The 25358-nt window shown below is 42.4% G+C and overlaps 1 protein-coding gene across 1 annotated transcript in view; it reads right to left on the minus strand.

Moving 5' to 3' along the window:
* Positions 1 to 742: 742 nt before the first annotated feature.
* The window catches only part of ACSM5 (acyl-CoA synthetase medium chain family member 5), a 33248-nt gene continuing 8632 nt past the window's right edge, over positions 743 to 25358 (minus strand). Inside the window, 12 exon segments of the mRNA XM_080830239.1 lie at positions 743 to 1424; positions 1427 to 1501; positions 1940 to 2059; positions 3887 to 3986; positions 4077 to 4204; positions 14451 to 14552; positions 14697 to 14777; positions 15369 to 15492; positions 17543 to 17622; positions 18578 to 18731; positions 20885 to 21028; positions 23243 to 23450. Coding sequence (XP_080686365.1) covers positions 1383 to 1424; positions 1427 to 1501; positions 1940 to 2059; positions 3887 to 3986; positions 4077 to 4204; positions 14451 to 14552; positions 14697 to 14777; positions 15369 to 15492; positions 17543 to 17622; positions 18578 to 18731; positions 20885 to 21028; positions 23243 to 23450 — 1358 coding nt within the window. The 3' untranslated portion in view covers positions 743 to 1382.

Here is a 25358-nt window from a genome sequence, read left to right on the forward strand (position 1 = left end):
TGGTGTTCTTATAAGAGGAGATCAGGAGACAGACACATATACAGAGGAAAGATCATGTGAGGACACAGAAGACGGCCGTCTACGAACCAAGGAGAGAAGCCTCAGAATTAAACTAACCACACTGACACCATGATTTTGGACTTTCAGCCTCAAGAACCAAGGAAATAAATTTCTCTTGTTAAAGCCTCCCAGTCTATGGCACTTTGTCATGGCAGCCCAAACAGATTAATACAGGTACTGACTGGGTTGACTTTTGCTTATTATTGTATTCCCAGAGCCCAGCACTGAGTAGGTGCTGAATAAATATTGATTGGTGGCTGAATGGAGGTCCCGTGGGTTGGCTAAGCGGCACTGAAGATCACGCTGAGTTTCCATCTGCTTCGTCTCCGCGTGGCTGGTGTCAGAGGCCCAGAGCCTCCTCTTTCCGTTTCTGGGCCTGAGATGTGGTTTTGGGTCCTTGCATCTTTTGTGGTGGGCACAACATAATACACTAGTCTTCAGCAGATGACTGTTGGAAGCAGAGTGTGGTTTGGGGGAATCGTTTCTTTAAGATACTTTTTTCATTATAATAGTTATACATACTTACTGAGAAAGCTTAGAAAATAGAGAAACACAGAGGAAAGAAAAAAACTATCAACCACTATTTTCAATCCCCAGGAATACTGGTTTTAACATAAGTATTCCCTTTTCAAGCTTTTTTTCCATAGTTTTGCCTTTACCATTCAAAGTTATGGTTCTCCACTACACATATATTATTTTTATTCTGATTTAAACTTAATTTAGCTGAAGTTTGCCCCAAGGCCTATTTTTAAAGGTCACATAATATGTTACTGAGTTAAGCTACTACAACTTAATCATTGTCCTATTGGCTGGACATTGGGTTTTTTTTTTCCTTTTTTTTTTTTTTTTTTTGGTTGTTATTGTTACAGTTTTACACAATGCTCCAGTACATATCCTTGAATCCTTTCTTTTGTAGTGATTACTGAAGATGTACTTTCCAGATGAAAGGGTAGGACCAATTTTTCATGTCCCTGGATATGATTACCAAACGGCTTTATCAAAAGAGTCAAGTGGTGACTCCCCACCGGCGGTGAATGAGATCACAGGAGCCCTGACTTTACGGTGACCTGTCCTCAGAGGATCAGCTAGAAATAAGACAGTGGGCAGCTGCTGAAGATGCCTTCAGACAGAGGATGGGGAAGTCAAGCCATCAAACATACACTAGGCTGGCAGGGGCTGTGCATCTGGGTTAGTGACATTCTTCTGCTCTCTTCCAGGGTCCTGCCCATTTGGAACTGAAAGCCTCCGATGTTCACAGGGTTGAAGGGATGATGCCCCAGACAAGGACTAACCAGTGATCCCACCAGTTCCTCTTAGAAGCTTCAGAGGCCTATGGGGCCTTTCGGGGGTTGCCTCTCATCTCCCCCCACTCTTGGCTTCTCAATTTATTCCTTTGGATCTTTCCAGAAACCGTCTTGGGCAGTTCTGAAACAAAGGCCACCTAGTGACCATAAAAAAAAATAGTTTGAAATCATTTCCTGGAAGGACTTCTGACTTAAAGAATCATTACCCTCTGCCACTTCGTTGGAAAGTGTCCGTGACTTATAGTTTTCTCTAAATGGCAATGACCAAAATGGCCAGGGTCTGGGGCACATGACCTTGCCCACAGAGATTCAGCACCGTCCCTCCACACACCCCCCATTCCCCACCCCCCCGAATCCGATGTCTGTCACTTCTTAGAGTAGGAACAAACTGTGGTTTGGGGTGGGCCCAGTGTGGAAACAGGAAGAAAAGCCTGAAGAAGAAGCTCTGTTATTTGTACCTTCATCCCCCCCCTCCCCACCCGTCACCCCCAGGGCTTGGCCCTGACTGAGAGCAGATGCAGTGTGTGCTCAGGTGATTTCTCAGCTCATCAAGTCCTAGAACCCCTGATATTTACCTTCCTGGGGTACTTGTATGGAGCAGTCACCCTTTTCACATGCTCCTGGAGCTCCTGAGTTAGTTTCTTAGGATCTTGAGAGGAGTAAGATGGAGAAAGGACAATAAAGGCCTTCACCACCTGCCAGAAGAAAACAAAACAAACCCTCCAAAACCAGAAAGAATCAATCCCTTTATAACAACTTATTTCTCCTTTTGCCAGCCAAGCATGAAAGTTCTACCAGTGCCTCTGGCTCAGCCAGCAAAATGGACAACATCATTTTTTTTTTTTTCCTATTGTCTCCATTCCAGGACCAACTATTGGAAGCAGTGACTTATGCAGAACGATTCCAGGATCCTACCTGTTTCCCAAACTGCTTCTCTTTCCTAAAATAATACTGTAAGCAGCCAAGGAGCTTCTTTTCTGATGCAAATACTCTGTGGAAAGAGAAGCTTCACAATCTTCACAATCTCCCTTACTTCCAAGTCTCTGTGACTGGAAAAGTACTCGGCAGAGGTTTGGACATGCAGGACTGGGAATAATGCACTGAGGGGAAGTGGGTATATCTGAGCCTGCATGTACACGTGTTTCCAACCAGCAAACATTTTGCTGCACAGCTTCCATGCCACGTGTCCTGAGGGACATTCTGTACCTTGGCTGTTACTGCCTGAGCCTTTCTTAGCAGGCTGCCTCCCATTAAGAAGGAAGAGTCCTGACACATTACAAGGGAACATGGTTTCTGACAGGAGTGGAAGAGGTCAAAGGCCAGTAGGTTGCTTACCCACCCCAGCATATAGCTCTGTCAAGGTGGGGGTTCGCCATCCTGGCACCAAGCCCTGTTAGGTGGGGGTTCACCATCCTTGCATGCTTCCCAAAAGCAGGCATCTCACTACATTTCGTGTTCAGATAGATCTGGTGATTGGAAAGGCTCTCTCTGACTGTTAAAACTACCAAACATGTACTGACTACTTTCTAGGCGCCAGGCTCCATTCTGAGTATATGCAGATTAACCACACACAGCCATTTGTCACAACCCCAGCTAATTTGCGATATACAATGCTAGGTATACTTTTCCAGGTGTGATTTCTCCAGAACATATATGGGGCTCCCACCTCCCTTATTCTAAATCATTGGCCTCAAATTTTAACAGGCATCAGAATCACTTGGATAGGGGCTTCTAGTCAAAATGAAGAAGTCCTGGGCTGCATCCTCAATCGCTCTCATTCAGCAAGACTGACTTGAGTTCTAGAAATCTGTTTTTAAACAAGAATCCCAGAAGATGTAGCTGTGAGTAGTCTAGGGCCCTGACTTAGAGGACCACTCCTCTGGCCCTGGTGCTTCTGAGAACACACACAGCCTGATGTTGTACTAACTTTCGTGAGGTAACTACACTATACTGTAGGGTTATGTTGGATTTACAGCCAGTGAAAAGCTTCATTTCTCCCACTCTGTCTATTCCTCTGGGACCCATGGGAAGGAATTTGCATTTCTCCTGGGAGGGGTCAGCTTATTAAATTTGGCCCATCTTTCTGATATAGCAGGGTCATGCTGGATATTTATTCTGTCATCCCTTAAGATGGATATTCCTCTCAGGTTAGCACCGTCAGCAGCCATGTGTGGTGTGCTTGTTATATCCTCATCTGCAAATGGGAAAGGGCTCTCTACCGGCCAGGACGAATGACAGAGACTGAACCCACTGCCAGGCTCTCCTGTATAACGTCCACCTCTCTCGGACCCAGTTCCAGGTCCATTTGACAGGAAAGTGTTGGTATCCTCTCCTCGTGTCCCTCTCAAGAGTCGGCCTCTGAAGACATGACATTAATGCTTAACCAAAAGGAATGTGTGGCATTTCAGACTTTGTAGTACTCACGCGGAGTGAGATATGGGGGAATGTGGGTCTTCCAGCTCACTCTGCTGGGTGCGAACAGGTAAAGAACCAAGAAGCAATGTTCTTGGCTGGACTGTTACCTCCCCTCTGATGGGGTCCGGGCTGCTGACCACAGCAGCCTCCAGAACAGCAGGGTGCTCAGCAAGGGCATTTTCCACTTCAACAGGCCCAATCCGGTAGCTGGAAGAGAAAAACAAACTCTTCCAAGTGACCCTCCCCCCCCACACACACAAAGCTTCAAAGGGAGAAGGACAGAGCAGACAGCTTGACCTTGAGGAATTAATCACGTCGTCATTTCTTCCCGTGAACCAAAAGTAGCCATCCTTGTCCTTGTGGGCTCGGTCCCCCGTGATGTAAAAGTCTCCTCGTTCTGATGCCTCTGTCTTCTCAGGATTGTTCTGGAAGACAAAGTAAACACATGAAGGACCATCTTCGAACAGCCACTCAAGCCAGCTCTGGCCCTCACAGGCCCATGCAGGAGGCTGGGGACCTATAAAAGCAGTTCCCAAAGACCATGCGGGCCAGAATTTCCCACTGGACTAGGAGTTGTGAATTTATACATTTTCTCTCTTTTAAATAGAAGGAGATGCCAGGAAATGGTTAAGGACAGCCACTCGCTACCATTCCTTGGAAGGGTCCAAGGAAGCATAGTTAAATGCAGGACGGCGGACACAAGGTCACTGGCTCTGTTTTTTATGATAAAAGAACATACTGATACTCTTTGTGCTCAGGAATCACTGAAGGTAGAAAATAAGCAGTTGGCCGAGGAAAAACTAATCAAACTCTGATTCTCAAAGCTTTAAAGAAGCTACTTGAAACAAACAAACAAAAACAAAATTACAGCTGTGTGCAACTATCCAGGTGTGTCTCAAAACCATTATGCTGAGTAAATGAAACCAGACAAGGAGGTAAGATGGTGGAGGATCAGGGGAACCCTAAGCTTGTCTCGTCCCTCAGATACAGCTAGATAGTAATCCAAACACCCTGAACGCTTGACAAATCAATCGGAGTTCTGAGAGAACAGAAACTCCAGTCTACAAGTAGAAAGTGGCTACCTTTTGGTAGGTAGGAGGTGCAGAGACTTGAATTTGGGGAGACATAGCTGTGGATCCAGTGGCAGGGAGGGAGCCCACAGGTGGAGGCTACCACAAAGCATTATAAGCAGCAGGGCACAAAACTGGAACTTTCAGAAGTCTGCTACCATGGGTACGTGCCTGGCTTAAAGATGCTCAGGCGGCAAAGCAGTGCAGAACTCACGTGGTCTCTCAGGATCCCCTGGGTCACAAGAAGGACAGATGGCACCTAAGTGCTGCATCGTTTCCAGGCATAGGAGCGTAGAAGGTGGCTGAGAACAGCCAGTGTAGGTGCTGGCTTTCTGCTCTGTTTTGCCATAAACTGTGACCACTTTCCTGGGACAGGCCTGGCAAACAGCAGAAGCACAGGCAGACCACCCCCCTGCCCCCAGTGCTCCAGGGAGGAACAGCACAATCGGACCTGCAGGAGTCCCTAAAATGTAGGAGTTTTGAAATTCAGGTGTGTGCCAGAGATTTTAAAAAAAAAAAAAAAAAAAAAAAAGCTCAGACACAGGCAGGGTAAATGCAGGGTTCTGATGGAAACCAGGGACACAAGAGTGATTGCTCTTCCGTGAAGGCTCACTGAAGAGTGGGGGGGGGGGCATGAACTTTCAACTGCAGGACTAGACGGTGGGGGGCTGTAATAGTCACCCTGTGCATCACTGCTGAAAGGCTTCAGGGAGCAAAAGAGCACCACCCGGTGGAGTCCAGAGCCCCTTACACCAACCCCCACCTCCCATTTGCACTAAGGCAAGTCCACCTGAGAATCAGTGCAACAGGACCCTCCCCCAGAAGAGCTGCACAAACAACTCACTCACACAAAGTCTACTGATCATAGAGGGCTGCAAAGCTTCAGCTCTAGAGGAAAATAGTGTCTAGCCTCCTTTGTACTTTTATTCTTTATTTTTAAAATTTTTTTCATTTATTTTCTTATTTTTTCAATTATTTTTAGAAATTTATTAATTTTTAAAATTTTTGTTTTCATATATACTATATATATACTATTTTTTTGTTTACTTTCATTGTATTTTTTTCCTTTCTTATTTGGAGATCTAGATTCTTTTATCAAGCAGACCAAGAAACATCCACGATCTAGTTTTTTTTGTTTTGTTGTTGTTGTTTTCTTTTTTCTTTTTCTCTCTTCTTTTCGTTTCTGGACAGAATGATGAGCTGGAGAAATTCACCCCAAAAGAAAGAACAGGGGCGCCTGGGTGGCTCAGTGGGTTAAAGCCTCTGCCTTCGGCTCAGGTCGTGATCCCAGGGTCCTGGGGTCGAGCCTCACATTGGGCTCTCTGCTCAGCAGGGAGCCTACGCTTCCTCCTCTCTCTGCCTGCTTCTCTGCCTACTTCTGTCTGTCAAATGAATAAATAAAATATTAAAAAAAAAAAAAGAAAAAGAAAGAACGGAAGTAGAACTCATGGACAGGGATTTAATCAATACAGATATAAGTAAGATGTCTGAACTAGAATTTAAAACAATTAAAAGGATACTAGTTGGGCTTGAAAAAGGCATACAAGATCCTAGAGAATCCCTTACTCCAGAGATAAAAGAACTAAAATCTGTTAGACCGAAATTTAAAATGTTGTAACTGAGATGCAATTCCAGATAGAGGCCATAAAAAGGAGGATGGATGAATTAGAGGACCGAATCAGTGATAAAGTAGATAAAATTAAGGAAAATAATGAGTTGAAAAAAAGAGGGAAAGAAAGATGATGGACCATGAAGGTAGACTTAGGGAACTCAGCGACTTAGTTAAAACATTGTAACATTCATATCATAGGAATCCCAGAAGATGAAGAAAAAGAAAAAAAGGGGGCAGAAGGTTTATTCAGACAAATTATAGCTGAAAACCTCCCTAATCTGAGGAAGGACACAAACATCAAAATTCAAGAGGCACAGAGAACTCCCATTCAATTCAACAAAAACCGACAACCACCAAGGCATATCATAGCCAAATGGACAAAATGCACAGACAAGGAAAGAAACCTGAAAGCAGCAAGGGAAAAGGGGTCTTCAAGCTACAAGGGAAGACAGAACCTAAGCTAGGTTCTTGGCAGATCTGACCACCAAAACATGGCGGGCCATAAAGGAGTGCAAGGATATATTCAACATGCTGAACAGAAAAAAATATGCAGCCAAGAGCCAATAAGACTGTCATTCAGAGCAGAAGGAGAGATAAAGAATATCCTAGATAAACAGAAACTAAAGTAGCTTGTGACCACTAAACCAGCCCTGCAAGAAATTTTCAGGGGGACTCTGCTTGGAGAAAAAAAGACCAAAAGCAACAAAGACTAGAAAAAAACAGAGAACATCATCAGAAACACCAACTCTACAGATAAAAAAATGGCACTAAATTGATATCTTTTACTAATCACTCTGAATGTAAATGGAATAAATGCTCTATAATGAAAAGGCATAGGGTATCAGGACAGATAAAAAAACAAGACCCATCTATATGCTGCCTACAAGAGACTAGTTTTAGACCTAAAGACACCTGCAGATTGAAAGTGAGGGGATGGAGAACCATTTATCAAGCTAGTGGGTATAAAAAAAATAATAAATAAGCCAGAGTAACCATACTTATATCAAACTAGGTTTTTTAAAAAAGATTTTATTTATTTAGTGAGAGAGAGAGGAAAAAAATGAGCAAGGAGGAGAGGCAGAGGAAGAAGCCAACTCCCCGCTGAGCAGAGAGCTCAAAACAAGGCTCGATTCCAGGATTCTGGGGTCATGATCTGAGTGGAAGGCAGCTGCTTAACTGACTGAGTCATCCAGGTACCCTGACAAACTAGATTTTTAACAAAGACTATAATAAGAGATGAAGAAGGGCATTTTATCATAATTAAGGGATCTATCCAACCAGAAGATCTAACAATTGTGAATATTTATGCCCCCAAAATGGGAGCACCCAAATATATAAAACAATTAATAACAAACATAAAGAAACTCAGCGATAATAATACAATACTAGTAGGGAACTTTAAGACCCCACTTACAGCAATGGACAGGTCATCTATGCAGAAATTCAACAAGCAAACAATGGCTTTGAATGTCACACCGGACCAGATGGACTTAAGAGATATATTCAGAATATTTCATCGTAAAGCAGCAGAATACACATTCTTTTCTAGTGCACATGGGGCATTCTCCAGAGTAGATCACATACTAGAGACAAATCAGCCCTCAACAAGCACAAAAAGACTGAGATCATACCATGCCTATTCTGACTGCAACACTACGAAACTTGAAATCAATTATAAGAAAAAATTTGCAAAGACCACAAGTACATGGAAGTTAAAGAACATCCTACTAAAGAATGAATGGGGGATGCCTGGTGGCTCAGTCTGTTAAGTGTCTGCCTTCAGCTCAGGTCATGATCCCAGGGTCCTGGGATCAAGTCCCACATCGAGCTCCTTGCTTGGCAGGGAGCCTGCTTCTCCCTCTGCCTGCCGCTCCTCCCCACTTGTGCTTGCTCTCTCTCTCTGACAAATAAATAAATAAAATCTAAAAAAAAGAAAAGAATGAATGGGTTAACCAGGAAATTAAAGAAGAAATTAAAAAACACATGGAAGTGAATGAAAATGAAAACACACCAAAACCTTTGGGATGTAGCAAAGGCAGTCCTTGAGGGAAGTATACTGCAATACAGGCCCACCGCAAGAAGCAAGAAAAATCTCAAATACCTAACCTAACCTTACACCTAAAGAAGCTAGAAAAGAAATAGCAAATAAAGCCTAAAGCCAGCAGAAGAGAGGTACTTGGGTGGCTCAACCAGACAAAGACCCCACAAAAAAGGAGAATTACCAGCCAGTATCCCTGAAGAACATAGATGCAAAAATTCTCAATAAAATACTAGCAAATCTAATTCAACAGTACATTAAAACAATTATTCACCATGATCAAGTGGGATTTATTCCTGGGCTGCAGGAATGGTTCAATTTGTACAAATCAACCAACACAACAGACCACATTAATAAAAGAAAAAGTAAGAACAATATGATCATCAGTAGATGCAGAAAAAGCATCTGATCCAAATACAGAATCCTTTCCTGATAAAAAACCTTAACAAAGTAGGGATAGATGGAACATATGTCAACATCATGAAGGCCATATACGGGAAGATCCACAGCTAGTATCATCCTCAATGGTAGAAAAACTGACAACTTTCCCATGTGGTCAGGAACAAGACAAGGATGTCCACTTTCACCATTACTATTTAACATAGTACTTGAACATCTTAGCCTCAGCAATCAGACAACAAAAAGAAATGAAAGGCATCCAAACTAACAAGGAAGAAGTAAAACTTTCTCTGTCTGCAGAAGACATAATACTCTATGCAGAAAACCTGAAAAACTCCACCAAAAAATTGTTAGAATTCACACACAAATTCAGCAAAGTTGCAAGATGTAAAATCAATGTCCAGAAACCTGTTGCATTTCTATATACCAATAACGAAGCAGCAGAAAAATAAATCAAGGAATCAATCCCATTTGCAATTGTACCCAAAACAGTAAGATACCCAGGAATAAACCCAACTAAAGAGGAAAAAGATCTGTACTCTGCAAACTATAGAACACTTATGAAAGAAACTGAAGAGGACACAAAGAAATGAAAAAACATTCATGCTTGAGGATTAGAAGAACACTGTTAAAATGCCTATACTACCCAAAGCAATCTACACACTTAATGCATTCCCTATCAAAATACCAACAGCATTTACCACAGATCTAGAACAAACAATACTAAAATTTGTGTGGAACCACAAAACACCTTAAATAGCCAAAGCAATCCTGAAAAAGAAAAACAAAATGAGGTGTCACAATTTCAGATTTCAAGCTATATTAGAAAGCTCTAGTCATCAAGACAGTACAGTAGTGGTACAAAAACAGACACAAATGGAACAGGGAACCCAGGAATGGACTGAAAACTATCTTGTCAACTAATCTTCAATAGAGCAGGAAAGAATTTCTAATGGAAAAAAGACAGTCTCTTCAACAAATGGCGTTGGGAAAACTGGACAGCAATAAGCAGAAGAATGAAACGGGACCATTTTCTTACACCATACACAAAAGTAAATTCAAGATGGATGAAAGACCTCAATACCAGACAGGAAACCATCAAAATCCTAGAGGCGAACACAGGCAGAAACCTCTTGGACTCAACTGTAACAATTTCTTACTAGACACAATGCCAGGAAGGGAAACAAAAGCAAAAATGAACTACTGGGACTTCATCATGATAAAAAGCTTCTGCACAGTGAAGGAAACTATCAACAAAACTAAAAGGCAGCCTACAGGATGGGAGAAGATACTGGCAAATGACGTATGTGATAAAGGGTTAGTATCCAAAATCTATAAAGAACTTACCAAACTCAACACGCAAAAAACAAATAATCCAATTAAGAAATGGGCAGAAGACATGAATAGACACTTTTCCAAAGAAGACATCCAGATGGCTAACAGACACATGAAAAGATGCTCAACATCACTATTATCAGGGACATGCAAATCAAAACCACAATGAGATAACACACACCTGTAAGAATGGCTAAAATTAATAACACAGGACACACCAGGTGTTAGTCAGGATGTGGAGAAAGGGAAACTCTCTTACACCACTGGTGAGAATGAAAGTTGGTGAGGCCACTCTGGAGAACAGTATTGAGGTGCCTCAACAAGTTAAAAATAGAACTACCCTATGATCCAATAATTGAGCTACTAGGTATTTACCCAAAGGATACAAAAATACAGATTCAAGGGTTACATGCATCATGATGTTTACAGCAGAATTATTAACAATAGCCACACTATGGAAAGAGCCCAAGTGTCCACTGACTGATGAATAGATAAAGATGAAGGTGTGTGTGTGTGTGTGTGTGTGTGTGTGTGTGCCATATCCATGTATTCAGGTATACATGTATATATGGTATGTATTTATAATAGAATATTATCAGCCATCAAAAAAATGAAATCTTGCCATTTGCAATGATATGGAGGGAGCTAGAATGTATTATGCTAAGTGAAATAAGTTAGTTAGAAAAAGACATACCATATGATCTCACTCATATGTGGAATTTAAGACAGGTAACAGATGAACATAAGGGAAGGGGGAAAAGAATAAAAGGAGAGGGAAACGAGCCATTAAATGACTCTTAACAATAGGGAATAAACTGAGGGTTGATAGAGGTAGAGGGGGGATAGGCTAGATGGGTGATGGGCATTAAGGAGGGCTTTTGTTGTGATAAGTAAATGGGTGTTGTATGTAAGTGGTGAATCACTGAATTCTACTCTGGAAAACAATACTGCATTGTATGTTAACTAAGTAAAATTTAAATTAAAAAATAAAATAAAAAGTGAATTTAAAAAAAAGAACCAGGGGGTGCCTGGGTGGCTCAGTCAGATAAGCATCTGCCTTTGGCTTAGGCATGATCTCAGGATCCTGGGATCAAACCCCATGTCAGGCTTTCTGCTCAGCGGGGAGCTTGCTTCTCCCTCTCACTCTGCATCTGCCTCTATCCCTGCTTGTGTGCTTTCTCTCTCTCTGTCAAATAAATAAATGTCTTATTAAAAAAGTAATGAGACACAGAAAAATGAATACTTATGATCCCATTTACATAAAGTTCTTTTTTAAAAAGGCAAAAGTAGGGGCGCCTGGGTGGCTCAGTGGGTTAAAGCCTCTGCCTTCGGCCCAGGTCATGATCTCAGGGTTCTGGGATCGAGCCCCGCATCAGGCTCTCTGCTCAGCAGGGAGCCTGCTTCCTCCTCTCTCTCTCTCTGCCTGCCTCTCTGCTTACTTGTGATCTCTGTCTGTCAAATGAATAAATAAAATACTTAAAAAAAATAAAAATAAAATAAAAAGGCAAAAGTATTCTATTAGCAACAACAAATAATTTAGCAACAGCTGATGGCTTGGGGATTGACTGTTAGGGAGCCCAAGGGAACTTGCTGGGGTGACAAGAATGTTCTATATCTTGATTGCGGTGGTGGTCACACAAGTGTATACAGGTGTCAAAAGTCACGGACCTATACACTTCTAACACAGGTACACTTATTGATGTAAATTATGCCTCGATTTAAAAAACTGCATTCTGAGAAAAAAGATAAGCTGTCAATACTAAAAATAAATCTCACACAAAATCTGAAAGAAGTATTAAAAAAACTTAAAACTCTACAAAACAGTAAAGAAAATATAAATAAATGGAAGGATAGAAAGCCTTAATATCATAAATATGTTAATTCTCCCCAAATTCATCTGTAGACTTAGTGACACTCATTAAACATTTTTCATGGAAGTTGACAATGTGATTCTACAATGTACATGAGTGAGTAGAGAGCCGAGAGCAGGTAAAACATTTCTAAAGAAGTTGGGGAAGAAGGAGAGGCTTGCTCTAGTAAATATTAAGACTTATGAGAACGTTTCCTGGATGAGGCTCTATGGTATCAGTACAGGGATAAAACAAATGACCAACTAAATAGAAGAAACTGCCAAAACTTAGCCATGTAAGACTATATCAAACTTCTATTTCTGACCAAGTTGACATGACAGATCACTTTATTCTCACCGAGTTTTTTTAATCTTTTTGTTTTTACTAGTTTTAGTTTTTATTTAAATTCCAGTTAGTTAACATATAGTGTACTATTAGTTTCAGGAACAGGATTTAGTGATTCATCACTTACATACACAACACCCAGTGCTTATCACAGTGCCCTCCTCAATCGCCCATTTAGCCCGTCCCCCATCCACCTCCCCTCCATCAACCTTCAGTTTGTTCTCTCTAGTTAAGAGTCTGTTTTAGGGTTTGCCTCTTTCTTTCTCTATGTTAATCTGTTTTATTTCTTAAATTCCACACAGGAGTGAAATTATATGGTATTTGTTTTTCTCTGACTTACTTCGTTTAGCATAATATCTAGCTTCAATTTTTTTTCCTTAGTTAAAAATGACCCAAGAAAAAAACCAATAGCTGGAAAGAAAAAGTTGAAAAAGGTAAAGGTTCTTGTCCAGCAAATATCTCCACAAATTATTTGACTCTCTCAGTGGAATGATCACAGACCCAGAAAAGTCCTGTATGTGAGCTCTGTGAGGACCAGGGTCTTATCTTTCCTGCCCATTGCTGTAGACTTAGTGGCATGAAGTAGCCACTCAATAAATAATGAATGAATAAATTATTCAGAAAAGTCAAGGATTTGCTATTGCTTACAAAAATGATTATAAGGAAATACATTAAAATTTTAAAATTATCTCTGCTTGGTATATTACTGCATTACTGTTTGGATTTTTTGTTTTGTCTTTTAAAGATTTTATTTATTTATTTGAGAGAGAGACAGTGAGAGAGAGCATGAGAGGGGAGAAGGTCAGAGGGAGAAGCAGACTCCCCATGGAGCAGGGAGCCTGATGCGGGACTCGATCCCAGGACTCTGGGATCATGACCTGAGCTGAAGGCAGTCGCTTAACCAACTGAGCCACCCAGGCACCCAGGTTTTTTGTTTTGTTTTGTCTTTTGTTTATTCTGGCTGGTAAGTTTCTGTGACTTTAAATGAAATACTATGAAAGACTATCTGTCTTGTAGTTATAGAAAAGCCCCTAGAATTCATTCTAAAAACAAATGGACTGATTTTCACTGTTTCTTCCAGTGTTGTAGCTGACTGATGGCGTCATATACACGCCAGGTGGAATTCCTAATAAAGCCATGGTTCTTGACTTTGGCTCCACTGTCAAATCACATGATCCACATCACAGGAAAGTCTGATCTCATCTTTGATCTCAGTGGGGCCCGAGTATCAGTCATGCTTTGAAGCTTCCAAGGTGTTTCTAATGTGCAACCAAAGCTGAACACCATGTCAGTAGAGATTTAGAGAGAGAGTGTGGCAAAAACAAAGCCCATAATAAACACTCACTGAAGCAGGTATGAGGGACAGGTCATTCCCGGATTATCACAGAAACTCAGACTAGAATCCTTGGACATAAGCCCTGCCAGCTGACCCTTCTCCACACAAGACTCAAGATAAAAAGAATCCAGAAACTAGGCTCTGATACAAATTGAAGTTTGACTTTTGTGAAGTCCCTTCTCTTCTCTGAGCTTCAATTTTCTCATCGTTAGGGGCACCTGGGTGGCTCAGGTGGTTAAATGATTGCCTTCAGCTCAAGTCATGATCTCGGGACCCTGAGATCCAGCCCCACATCCTGCTTCTTGCTCAGTGGGGAGTCTGCTTCTCCCTCTGCCTGCCACTCCCCCCTGCTTGTGCTTTCTTGTGCTCGCTCTCCCTCTCTCAAATAAAGAAATAAAATCTTTTAAAAAAAATTGTCATCATTAAAATGATGGGGTGTCCCCTGTGTTACAAATTTGCACTCTCAGCCATATCCGTGCTTAAATCCACGTCCTGGACATACTAGTTGCTTGACGTTGGATAAGTCAATCTTTCTCATTTCCTTATCAATAATAGCACCTTATCAATAATAGTGCCAACCTACCTCATGCAGTTATTGCAAGGGTTAAACAAGTGTTTATAAATCTCAGAACACAACGCTCACCACACAGAAATCAATGTGAAAATGGCCATTCCCTGCCACTTACCAAATAGCAACTGAAGAAACAGAAGGGCCGGGTGGGCCTGACTCGGACAGCAATATTCCCCTCTTGTCCTGGAGGTAGGATGTTGCCCTCATCATCCACGATCTGGCAGAGAGATCACAGGGCCGTGTCTGGTTATCTGTGCAGCCAGACCACCCCACCAGCTGAGCCCGCTGTTGCTAACCACGACATGGATTTTGCTCTCCTCTTTGAACCAAGCCTCAACAACAGCTGGGCAAGGCTGCCTACCTGCACATCGTAAGGTGGGGACGCTTTCCCCATGGATCCAGACTTGATTTCCATGCCTTTTGGATTGGCACAGATTAAAACCTGGAGAGAAAGCAGTTCCAGAAAGGTGGAGATGTGTCCCTGTAGCTTCTTCCTTCCTGGTGCCCACTTTTTCTCTCACTCTCCCTTCTGCCTCTCCTTACCTCTCCTACTCACTCTTTCTCTCCCTTCCTTCTTCCTCCCTTCCTCCCTTCTCTTCTTTCCATAGTCAACAAACATTTATTGAATGTTCTACTGGACACTGACACATAAAGAACCAAATGTGTCACTAACCCAAAAGACTCAGTTGAGCCCTCAACTCTCTGCTGCCCAGATGGCTATGGGCAATACTGGGTTAGATCTTCGGGTCTGACCAGAGACAGAAAGAGGCTGTCCTGGTGGAGACAAATGGTACCCGAGGCCATGAGAGTAGGTTTTTTGGCTATGGTGTCCTTGTGAAATCATTTTATCAACCAAAAGGGAAGAAAAACTGATGGGATTTTGTTATCAGCTTCCCCCGGGGGACAGGGCAGTCCCTGACACGTGTGGCAGCCAGGAAGGCAGAGGCTCTGAGAGCTGGTCATCTCTACCAAGTGGCTGAGGGCTTGGGTAGAGGTGACCTGTGGCAGAGACCCGGGCTCCACTAGCACTCACTGTTTCAGACTGGCCATAGCCTTCATGCAGCTCCAGGCCCACATGGCTCTTCCACTTCTCTCTCACGTCAGGATTCAGTGCCTCTCCTCCAGTCAAACAGTGCCTCAGGCTCTGAAACTGGTACCTTTCTCAGGTGGAAAACAAGACCACCTGTGTCAGGATCCCTCCACCCACCGCTGTACCCCCCAGTACTACTGCTCAGGTCTAGACATCTAAAGCCACTGGAGGGTAAAGTCCAGGCTTTTATCACCTATTCCAAGTGCCCCATCCTCTGGCTTTGCAGGCATATTCCTCATGGGCAGGTAAATTTTTTCTTTTTTTTTTTCCTAAGATTTTATTTATTTATTTGACAGAGAGAGATCACAAGTAGGCAGAGAGGCCGGCAGAGAGAGTGAGAGGGAAGCAGGCTCCCTGCCGAGCAGAGAGCCCGATGCGGGACTCGATCCCAGGACCCTGAGATCATGACCTGAGCCGAATGCAGCGGCTTAAACCACTGAGCCACCCACGTGCCCCAGGCAGGTAAATTTTTTAAAAAATCAATCCTATCTGATTTTGGAATAAAATCAGAACCTTGTATCGTAGGTTTTGGTATAACATAGTGAATTCTACGTGAACTGGCCAAAATCACTTAGTTAAAAACAAAATGAAAAAAAAAAAAACAAAAACAAAATGATGATAAATTGGTTAGGACAACCACATAGTTAAAAAAGACAAACCGATTACATGGGGCACCTGGGTGGCTCAGTTGGTTAAGTGTCTGCCTTCAGCTTGGGTTATGATCTCGGGCTTCTGGAATTGAACCCCACATCGCGCTCTCTGCTCCACAGGGAGTGTGCTTCTCCCACTCCCTCTGCCCCTCCCCTTCTGGCTTGTGTTCTCTCTCTCTCTCAAACACATAAATAAGATCTTTTTAAAAAGAAAAGATAAATCGTTACAAATTTCAAAGGTAGAAAGTAGCCCGCTAGGAATGAATCAGTTGCAAATCTGTAAGGCAGAAAGTAGGCCCCTAGGAATCTGGTAATTCTAACAAATGGGCCCCAAATGCCTACAGATATTAAATATGTTGTAAAACCACCCCTCCATTCAACATATTATCCAAAATGTAAAAAATTAGTGGTTGCAAATATATTTCAACCATTTTTTCCCTTTGGATAAACTTGGTATGACTATTAATTAATATTACCTAGTAGCTTTCAACAAAATTGTTCTTAAACAAATCATTCAGAGTTTGCTTGCAGTTAAAATAATGATCTTGAGGTGTACACAAGAGATCAATGAATGGGATAAATTCTTAAAACAGAGAAGAATTCAAGAGGGGAATCATGTAAGAACTCCCCCTTAGGTTCTTCATGGACAGACACATGGGATGAGCAGAGAGAAGAGAAGAGGCAGATATAGATGAGTCACTGAGTTACTGAAGAGTCATGGGTCCCTCTCCACACACCTCAGCAACTAGATTTGTTCTGCTATCAGATGTTGCTTTGGATGCACCCAGGATGGAAGCCACATGCACATAGTGTCTTGTTGCCTTCTGTGGGATACCCAATGACATTCACTCAGAGAGTAGCTGGATGGAGTTAGTATGGGGCTGAGGGATGGAACATCTATTGCAGTGGGCTTGCTGGTCCCACCAGACTTCAGGCCCTGGCCACAAATCCCATTCCACAGGTGGCTAACACTTACCCAATAATTTCTCCAACCTCACACAAGTAGCAGACATACTGCTGAGAGAATGGCCTATGCGTGTATGATGGAGAGACAGCCCACCTCAAGTGCTAAAATTCCAGACTATCTTAAATCTATCCAATTCCATCTGGAGATAAATTCTTGGGTAGGGGGTAGTGGTGCAGAGGATTTTTGTGGGACATGTGTAAAGGATTTAGATGTGTATGCTTCAGCACGTGTGTGTATGTGTGTACGTGTGAGACAGAAGACCAGAGATATATATAATATTCTAGATATATATTCTGTATAGAGCAAAAGAATCACAGACGTATGTGTATATGTGTGTGTGTGTGTGTGTGTGTGTGTGTGTGTGTATAGAGAGAGAGATGAGACAGGGACAGTGAGAGAGACAGAGTCAGTATGAGAGGGTGGGTGTGCATGTGGGCATATACTGCTGTATATTCACATATCTAGGTCCCCAAAGCACCAGACGGATGGGCTGGCTGTACCTGGTGAGATCCTCCTGTACCAGCAGCCGGAAGATGGTGGGAACACAGCAGAGGGTGGTGATCGGGAACCTGGAGAGAGTCTAAGCAAAAACAAAGGATAGAAGATCTTCTTAGAGGTACTGGGGTGGGACTTCGTGGAGATGGAGCAGGGGAACTGGATTTTAACTACTCTAGATACATCATATAAATGAACCATACCGTATCTGTCCTCAGTGGCTGGCTTAGTTCACTTAACATAAGGTCTTCAAAATTCATCCATGATATAGCATGCGTATTCCTTCTTTTTAAAGGCTGAATAATATTCCATTGTATGTATGTGGCACATTTTGTTTATTCATTTATCAGCCACTGGGACTTGGGTTGCTTCCACCTTTGGACTATTAGGAATAATGCCGCTCGGAACAAGGATATACCTAGCTGACATCTTGACTACAACCTCGTGAGAGGCCCTGATTCAGAACTAGCTATTAGGCTGCTCCCAGACTCCTGACCACCAGAAACTGAGATAATAAATATTTGTTTTAAGCCACTAGGTTTTGGGTAATTGACTACCATAGACAACTAATATACCATGTAAGGCCTGGGGGCAGTAGAGGGACAAGGCATATACTGACTGATCAAGCCCTCAGTGAATAATGATGATGGTGAGCTTGACTGTGGCAATGATAATCAACGTGTTAAGAACACACTCTGATTACGATTTTCACCACAGTTTTGAAAAATAACTAGGGTTTTAACAAGAGCATAGGGAAGAAAGTGGTGGACGGAGAAGAACCCAATGCAGAAAAAAACAGAATATGCAGATATATGAAATTGTCTTATGTCTAAGGATCTAGTTAGAGGATAGGCAATAATTGAAGGTAGAAAGGTGGACAGGAATCAGATTATAGAAGGTCCTGGCAGCCATTTTGTTTGCTATCCATACCAAAGAAGCCTTATGGTCACTTATTCATGCCTCTTCTCCTGCAAATTCAAAACCTAAATTCCACTCATCTCATTTACATCCAACACACAAGCTGTGTTTTTGTTTCTTACGTTCAGAATAATCTTGGCATCAACTCGGGGCAGCTCATGCACAAAAATGCAAGATCCATTAGGCCAGGCAGAGAAGAGGGTCCAAGCTGCCTTAACCCAGCCAGTGTCAGACGTGTTCCAGAAGATGTCTGATTTGGTCAAGTCCACCCACCGCCTGCCAAAAATTAAAGAACGTCAGAACCCTCAACAATGCTTCTATCTTTAAAAAGGATTACATTATCCACGTCACCTTCCTTGGAACCTCTCCCACAGCAGGTACTCACTTGTGGGTATGATAGTTATCAATTCTGTACAAGAACCATAAAGTCAGTCTTTGTCTCGAAAAGCATTTATTGAGCATATTCTTGGTATTTATGCCCTAAGGGAAGGATATAGAATTTAAAAAAACAGATTCCATGCCTTCAAGAGTTCACAGTCTAGTGGGAGTGATCTATAAGGGGACACATAATCTCCATACAATGTGATGAGGGCACTTTCTTTATCCAACACTTCTTCTGGACTTGGCATTAGGGTGTAGGAAAGAATGATTAGTCTTGCTTTGGGGGGCTTGTAGGTTGGTAAGTATAAACATCAAGGAAGCCCCTGGAGAGCAAGCTTTCATAGGGTTAAACCAATAGCTTTATGCAATTACAGAGAATGGGCACCTAACCCAAAGAAAGAATGGAGATGGAGTCTGAGAAATGCTTCCCCAGAGCAGGCGGGGTCTGAGCAAGATGTAGTGATTCACAGGAGCTAAACAGGGGAGGCAGAGAAGGAACGACATCCCAGGAAGGAGAAGCAGTACCTGCGAGCATAGAAAAGTGATCATGTTCTGCACTTGGATTTGGGGACATATGGTCTCCTGGTCCTCAACCTACTCAATGGCTGCTCCTTCTTGGTCTTCTCCTCTGAGTTTTCCTTGATTCTCCCTTTGTTGTGGAAAGGCCTCAGGCATTCAGTGCTGAGGCCTCTTCTCTTCTTAGTGTCCATTACTTTTCACCGATCTCATCCAATCTCATGGCATTAAGTACTACTTTGCTGATAATTCCACCACGAATCTTTCCCACTAACTCTACACATGAATCTCCAACTGCCTCCCCAATATCCCCATTCTTAACTCAGGGTATGGAGATGTCCACCATGCGTCTCAAACTTACAGTGCCAAACATGGAGTCCTCGTGTTCCTCCCACCAGACAGCTTATCCCAGCCTCCCCACTATCAGTTAATGCTTCTGGTTGCTTGGGCCATAAATCTTGGCGTCATCCCTGACTCTTCGCTTTCTCTCTTTCTTTATGTCAAACCCATCAGCAGATCTTTCCAGGCCTACGTTCAAAATACATTCAGAATCTTAGCTCCTCTCACTCCCCCTGGGGAAGCCTCCACCTTTCCCTCTTAATGCACTGGCCTCTGAAGTGCGTCTCCGCTTCAGCTCTTGCCCCCTACAGTTTATTCTCAACCCAAACTCCTGATATAACCTTAAAAAAAAAAATCAGATTAAGTCACTGCTCAAAAACTCCACTGTACTTCAGAAAATTAAACATAGAATCACCATACAATCCAGCAATTCCACGTCCGGGTATATAGCCAAAAGAATTAAAGGCAGAGTTTTGAATAGATGCTTATATCCCCAAGTTAACAGCAGCACTAGTCACAACAGCCAAAAAGATGGGAAGCCCCCCAACTGTCCATCCATGAGTGACTGGATAAACAACATTGGCACGTCACATACATGGGTATACTGCTGAGCCTTAATAAGAAAGGAAATTCTGACACATGCTACAAAATGGATGAAACTTGAGGACATTACACTAAGTGATGTAAGTCAGACATAAAAGGAAAAATACTGTGTAATTCCACCCATAGGCAGTTCCCAGAGTACTCAAGTTCACAGAGACAGTAAGCAGAATGATGAATGTCACGGCAGACGTGGGAGGGAATGCGGAACTATTGTGTGATGTGTATTATGTAATACACATGGATTCAGATTTGTGAAATGGAAAAAAAGTTCTAGAGATGGATGGTGGAGATGATTGCAAAAAATGTGAATGTCCTTAATGACACTGAAGTTTAGACTTGAAAATGGTTAAAATGGTAAATTTTAGGTGAAGTACCACTTACCACAATTAAAAACAAAAATAAAAACAAAAAACCTCCAATGGCTTCTCACCTCGCTCAAAGTAAAGCCCAAAGCCTTCAGATACTACTGGATTTGCCACTTTGTTAGCTCTCTGACCTCAGTTTTACCATTACGTCCCTTACTCACATTCCTCTGGCTCACTCCCTACTTTCTGTTCCTTGGACCCAGCAGATGAACTGTCCCTTGGTACCTTCCACTGGCCACAAAACCCAGTCCGTAGCTGGCTTGGGAGTGCTCAACCATCTTGGGTGCTCCGGTGGTGCCACTTGTGAAGTAGATGGCCAGAGGGTCTTGACTCTTGGTCCTCACACAGTTGTACTCTGTGGATGCCTCGCTGTAAAATACAAAAATCCTTGGTAGCATTACAAGTAGTAAAAACAGTCATAATAATAATATTTATAACAATACTGGCCACCATTTTAATAAATACTACCCATGAGGCACTATGCTGGATGCTCCAGCTTGCATCTCTGAAGCCTACAATGACCTTCCGGGGTCAGTACAACCATCATTAGCAGCCTTTGTAAATAAGGAAATGGAGGCTCAAAAATGGTGCAATGACTCTCTCTGAAGGGCCTGTGCTCCTCCACTAGGGCAGGAGGACCTTCTGGTGGAACACGCCCGTTTCCATGCCTATGCTTCTGCACACTGTGCCACAGCCTCACCCCTACCTCAATTCCCCATAGTTTAGGGCTGAAGGGTTTCCTCAATTCGGAGATTTGAGATCTGGGCAATTCCTAAAGTTCTGTGATCTGGAGAATCTTCTCTCTGACTGGGTCTCAACCCTGGCTGCACCATAGGAGCACCTGGTTAGTTTTTAAAACAAATACCATCGCTAAAGCCCCACCCTAGAGAAAAACCAGAATCTTCAATGGTGGGCTAGGCATTGGAATTTTTTTGTGTGGGTGGTTTTATTTTTTGGCTTTTTATTTTTGCAAGAGTGCGTGTGTGCACTTGAAGCAGGGGGGGTCAAGAGGCGGTAAGTGGTAGGGAAGAGGGAGAGAGAGAATCTTAAGTAGGCTCCATGCCCAGCACAGAGCACAACACAGGGCTCTGTCCCATGACCCTGAGATCATGACCTGAGCTTAAGCAAGAGTCAGATGCTTAACCAACTAACCCACCCAGGCATCCCTGTGGGGTTTTTTTGCTTTTTTTTTTTTTTTTTTAAAAGCTCCTCAGGTAATTTTAATGACAGCTAAAATTGAGAGTCACTCATCTAGGCCAACCTGACAGCTCATTGAAATCATCTGGGCAGATCTCTTACAACACAGAGCCCCAGGGCCTTTGCTCAGATATGTCCTGTTCAGTCAGTCAGATGGGGGACCTTGGAACCTGAATTTATAACAGCACCCAAAGATAAATAGCTTAATAAAATTTTAAAAAGAGAATTTTCCATAACTTCATGGTAGAAAGTTTACATTCTAGAGTAGTCAAGAATAATCCAAAGAGTTATTTACCATGTCCATGCAAACTTTGAAATATATCTTTTGTACTTAACTTTATTACCTACACATGTTAAATATTTTCTGTTTCAGTTTCTGCTCCTAATCATTACACTGAAATATAATAATATATGATAAAAAAGTCATATGTTGGAAATATAATATTTTGGAAAATATAATATATTATTTATAATGCATGGTTATGGGTCTTATCATACTAAAAATTGTGACACATCTAAGAGAATGTGGCATATAGTTCTTTTTCAAATGAAGATACTAATAGGAAACAAATGTTGATATTAGTAAAAAAATGAATAAATAAAATAAATTAAATAAAGTAGAACAACACCCAGGTGAATGTGAGGCAGTTGGTCCGTGGGACTTGTGACTTAATGGTGCAGGCCCCTGGCAGGGCCCCTTTTTGCTTCTGCCTCTGATCAGGACAAAATCTCAAATTCCCAGGTAGGCTTCCACCAGGGCATTGCTCAAAGGCAAAGGGCTTTTGGTTCTGTTTGATGTAACTGCCTGTTAGCATCTTATATAAGTCACTTATCAGTTCTTCACCTGTAAAACTGGGTTAAAGTGCATTTCATAGGGTTTTTTCCAAGGATTAAATAAGACGATGTATGATTCATTATTGGGCTCTGAGCACCAAACACAATATTTATAACAAAACAAGTGTTCATCACATCTGTGGTACATGAATGAATGTAGGTAAATGCTTACCCAGCACTATGCCTAGCATACACTGAGCACACAATGCATGGTAGCTATTATTATATTGCTAACTGATCACCTACTATGCCCTAAATGCATCATATGGGTTCTCTTGTTTACCCTGGCTCATAGTTCTGCAACCACTATCACCAATACTGAAGCAAATGATGCCCACAAAAACTAAGGACGATCCTAGTACTGCTCAGTACTTTGAAGGATTTTAAGGTGGTCACCAGGATTAGGTCTCAGGTCTACCTGGGCCTTACAGTGAGTGCTCCTTTCTGGTTTATTCTCTTGCTGTAGTCAGTAATGCATTCCATCTCCTATTGTTTGAAGGGGGAAAGCCTTGGCCTCTTCTTCATGTTGTTCTTTAGAGAACCCCAACCTACCGGAGGAGTTTCCTGAAGTTCATCCAGCCTGGCCGATTGCTGTCTGACACCAGTAGCTTGGACTGGAGGAAGGGACAGTCAGCATTAATGGCGTCCACCCGAGGAGCCAGGGAGTCACTGGTGATAATGGATTTGGCCCTGGACGCCTGCAGCCGATATTTGAGGTCCTTCTCTGTCAGCTGAGAGACGCCCGGAATCATGACAGCCCCTGGCATCAGAGAGAGAAGGGATGTTGACTGGGCAGTAGGGGAAGACCCCTATGAAGAGGTCCAGACCAGATATCCCCATCAGAAACAGGAATAGGAAGAGATTAGAAAGGGATGGAATGCCTGAACTGGAAAAGGTAACAATAATGATAATAATGAAATCCAGAATATGTTTATGGAGGAATTACACATGCTAAGAACTGTATGTGCATTATTTCACTTAATTCTCACAACTCTGGAGAGTAGGTGCTATTATACCCATTTTGCATATTAAAACAGCAACAACAACAAGTCAGACAGACACTTTGCCTTAATTAAATGGAATAACTTGCCCAAGATCACATGGTTAACATGCTGTAGAGCTGTGATAGTGAATCCAGGAGGTAGTAAACCTAGGGGTCCGTTATCTCCAACAATATATTATACTGCCTTAGACATGGCCTAGCTCTATGGTCTTCCCTGCCTGCATACAAAAGGCTACAACAAATCCTACTGTTGAGAGTGGATCTCTTGGGGTAGGAGGCAGGAGGGTAAGTATAGTAGGTGGGAGCTCCAGCATTCCCATAAGTTCAACCAAAGCCATTCTGAAGGTAGCTGAGTCCATCTTTTCTCAAGGAGAAGAAAGAGTAAGCAAAAAGCAGGGACACATTTTAATCAGACACCTGAAAAACCACCTGAGTAACTCAGAATGGTGGTTTATGAAACACCCCCATTGAAGCCAGCACTCTCATTTCACAGATGAGAAGAAAGAGATCCTAAGGGAATCAGTCATCCTTCCATGGCTAGTGAGTGAGACCAATAAACAAAGGAAGGGGCCAATCCCAAATTTTGTAGGAGCCAAACCAGAGTTCTCATTACTCTTTGCTTTATCTCCTAAACTTTTACAGGGTTTAAACCCCAGCATGAACACTTTGGAAGCTGAACAGTGTTTCTTCAGTTCATCTCTCTGCGTTAGCTATTTTCAGAACAAGTGTGTCCCACCTAGAGATGTGCATGGTGCTTTGGGAGCCCAGTCAGAGGGCAGGCAGGGCTTTCATCAAGAGAAATGAGCCCAATACCTTAGACTGGAAAAGAGGTAATCAGTACACATCAGGAGAACATGGGAATGTGAGAATGTGAGGACATCCAGCTTGGGTATCCTTCAAGATACTGGAGAGGATGTTGGGCTTGACACAGTCATGTGTGATAGTGTCTTGAGTAATTTTATTTGGACATCAAAGAAATGGGTGAATCTGCATAACTGGAGGAGCTGGAGACATTTAAGTAATAGGGAAAAGAATTAAAATAATATCCCAAAAGGAAGTTCTGATCATGTAAACTGCCCAACACAATGCCTGGCATATAGTAGGTCCTCAAGAAAAGAACAAGGGCTCCCTTACCTTGGCCCTCATTTAAATAAACCTTATATGTCATGGCAGAATATGGAGAATGCCCCAAACCTGTGTGCCTGTTTCTTTTCCTCTAGCTAGATACACCAGAATGGCATTCACTTTGATATATTGTGCAAAGATATATAAAAATAAAATGAAAGTTCCTGCCTTTTTCGGGGGAAGGAGCAATCCAGTCACAAAAATGGTTAACTAAACTTGTTCATATAGAAAAGCTAATTCTTGGGGCGCCTGGGTGGCTCAGTGGGTTAATCCCAGGACCCTGAGATCACGACCCGAGCCGGGCTCTCTGCTCAGCAGGGAGCCTGCTTCCCCCATCTCTGCCTGCCTCTCTGCCTACCTGTGATCTGTCAAATAAAAAAAAAAAAAATCTTAGAAAAGCTAATTCTCTGGTGTGAGTTTACATCCCTCTGTTTTGCAAGCATTATTTGTGAAAACATCTGTATTTTCAGGTAGGTTGTTCTATGGACATGCAACATTCCAAGTGGTGGAAAGTTCCCAGTGGAGACCAAAAATAGTTGT

The sequence above is a fragment of the Martes martes genome (assembly GCF_963455335.1).
Source record: "Martes martes genome assembly, chromosome: 18".
NCBI classification, from domain to species: domain Eukaryota; kingdom Metazoa; phylum Chordata; class Mammalia; order Carnivora; family Mustelidae; genus Martes; species Martes martes.